The 2,175-nt window shown below is 54.1% G+C and overlaps 1 protein-coding gene across 2 annotated transcripts in view; it reads right to left on the bottom strand.

Annotated features, from left to right (window-relative positions):
- Nucleotides 1–671: 671 nt before the first annotated feature.
- TOB2 (transducer of ERBB2, 2) overlaps nucleotides 672–2,175 on the bottom strand; it is a 17,517-nt gene continuing 16,013 nt past the window's right edge. For both annotated transcript variants that reach the window (XM_011978777.1, XM_011978778.1), the window contains exon 2: nucleotides 672–1,810. In XM_011978777.1, coding sequence (XP_011834167.1) covers nucleotides 741–1,748 — 1,008 coding nt within the window. In that variant the 5' untranslated portion in view covers nucleotides 1,749–1,810 and the 3' untranslated portion in view covers nucleotides 672–740. The remainder of the gene's footprint in view (nucleotides 1,811–2,175) is intronic.

Below are 2,175 nucleotides of genomic sequence, written 5' to 3'. Positions count from 1 at the left end.
ACACACATGATGATGGTCTGGGCCTGGAGGGAATGGTGGGGTGGGGCCATAGGACAGAGATGAAAGGAGTTTCACTAGACGAAGTGCTAATCTCCCTGTAGTCACAGACATCAGCTCTAGGCGGAGGGTGTCAAGTGGCCAGCCAGCAGCTCCCTGTGGCCCAGCCTGAAAGGGAGTGGGGAATGGGGTCAGACCTATTCAGGTGGCAGGGCCCGAGAAGGCCTGCTGAGGTTGGATGGCTTTGAGTGCGAGGATAGCTGGGTGACAGAGGCAGTAACACGGGCCAGCCTTTCCCTGTTCCAGGGAGGGTCAGGCTCCAGCTGCAGCTCTTTCTTCCCTGTGAGCTTGGACACACCAATCCTAAACTAGGAGTGTGAAGGAGGAAGGGAGGAGCAGGGAGCAGCAGTTCACATCTGGACCATTCTTAGCACAGGAAGCCACTCATTAAAGATGTTATATAGAAAACTACATGTAAGAAAAAAAAAAAGAAAAAGAAATATAAAACCCAAACCAACCAAATAAATCGCAGGCCGGTGGGTGAGCGGTAAGGGGTGAGTGAAACACACTTGGGTGCTTTGCGGGGCCCTCCCATTCCGTGCCTGGGCTGGATCTTTTTTCTAGAAGTGAGAGTGAGAAGATCGAAAATCTTTTTGTACATTTTTCTTTTCCTCTTTTTTTTGGCCTTTTCTTTCTCTTTTCTGTGGTCTTGGGTGCTTCTGGCCCAACAGGCAGGTAGACGGTCAGTTGGCCAGCACCACGGGCTGGAACGGCTGGCTGGGATACTGCATGGTGTTCAGGTTGTAGCTGAGGCCTTCCACAAAGGGTGTCTTCTCCAGGAAGAGGCTGTTGGCACCACCTCCAAATACCTGGGCCATGTCAAAGCTGCTGCTGTTGCAGGTGCCAGCCCCACTGCCCTGGCCATCGGCCGCATCGAAGAAGAGGCTGGGCGAGCCACCACCGTTGTACACGAACTCCTTGGCATTGGGCGAGAGCTGGGACTGAGGGGCTGGGTTGGCCGTGATGAAGTTCAGTGAATGCATAGACAGAGAGAGGCTCTTGTGCTTCAGCAGGCTGTTGGTGGGTGAACGGGCCATGCGAGGCTGCTGTGGTGGCTGCTGGCCACCTGCCCCACTGCTGGCTACACCCCCACCACTTGCTGCTCCGCCACCCTTCTTCATCTTAGTGGAGCCAAATTTGGTGGCAGCGAAGGAGGCGGTGGTGAAGGTGATGGGCTGAGCGGAGCGGGGAATGAAGGTAGGGCTGGGTGACTGGCCAAAGGATGGTGATGGGGAGTTAGACAGGGAGCTGTCCTGGCTGCCAATGGGCACGAACACCTGGGCGTCAGGGTTGAAGCTGCTCTTGATCTCCTTGTCCAGCTCTGGGGCACCACAGCCCTCACTATCATCCAGGTACAGCACTTTCACAGCTCCCTTCTCACCAATCTGGTAGGACACCTCAAAGGGATCAATCCAGACACTCAGCTCCTCAGGCACATTGGCCCGCACATCTTCCACCGCCAGGCCACTCCGCTTGGCGGCCAGCTCCACCACGGGGTCCACCATCTCCCCAATGTGAACACAGCGGAAGCCAGAGCCCTTCAGGGGTTTTTCAGGGTACCAGTGGCCTTCATATTTATTTTTCAAAAGCCGCTCTAGCTCCTCCCCAAACAGGTCTGCCCGGCGCCGGGGCAGCTTGTTGTACAAGTAGGAGATGATGAAGTTCAGGGCCACTTTGATCTCTAGCTGCATGGTCCTTTCCTAGGCAGAGAATCAGCACAGGGCACGTGTACAGCCTTGGGCTCCAGACGGCTCTGGGAAATGAGAGGCATCATGAGAAAATATGCAGAAAGCTGGTGGTGACCAACAGCTAAGGATAGACAGAAAAGCACCAACTTTGGATCACACTAGAACCAGGAGCCTATTTCTGCCCCACCAGTGGCTAATGTCTGACTGTGGGCCCTAGTTTCCTCATTAGTAACATGAGGCCATCATGGAGTTGTTAGTTCAAGGATATAAACTGCCTCACAATGTACCTGGCAATTAAAAGGCAAATGATAAAGTTAGCTACTATTGGCTGGGCATGGTGGCTCACGCCTGTAAGCCCAGCACTTTGGGAGGCCGAGACAGGTAGATCACAAGGTCAAGAGATTGAGACCATCCTGGCCAACATAGTGAA

Source organism: Mandrillus leucophaeus, unplaced genomic scaffold, assembly GCF_000951045.1.
Source record: "Mandrillus leucophaeus isolate KB7577 unplaced genomic scaffold, Mleu.le_1.0 Scaffold2, whole genome shotgun sequence".
NCBI lineage: Eukaryota > Metazoa > Chordata > Mammalia > Primates > Cercopithecidae > Mandrillus > Mandrillus leucophaeus.
Note: the sequence above shows the minus strand (reverse complement) of the source record. Positions and strands in the feature narration are given on the sequence as shown.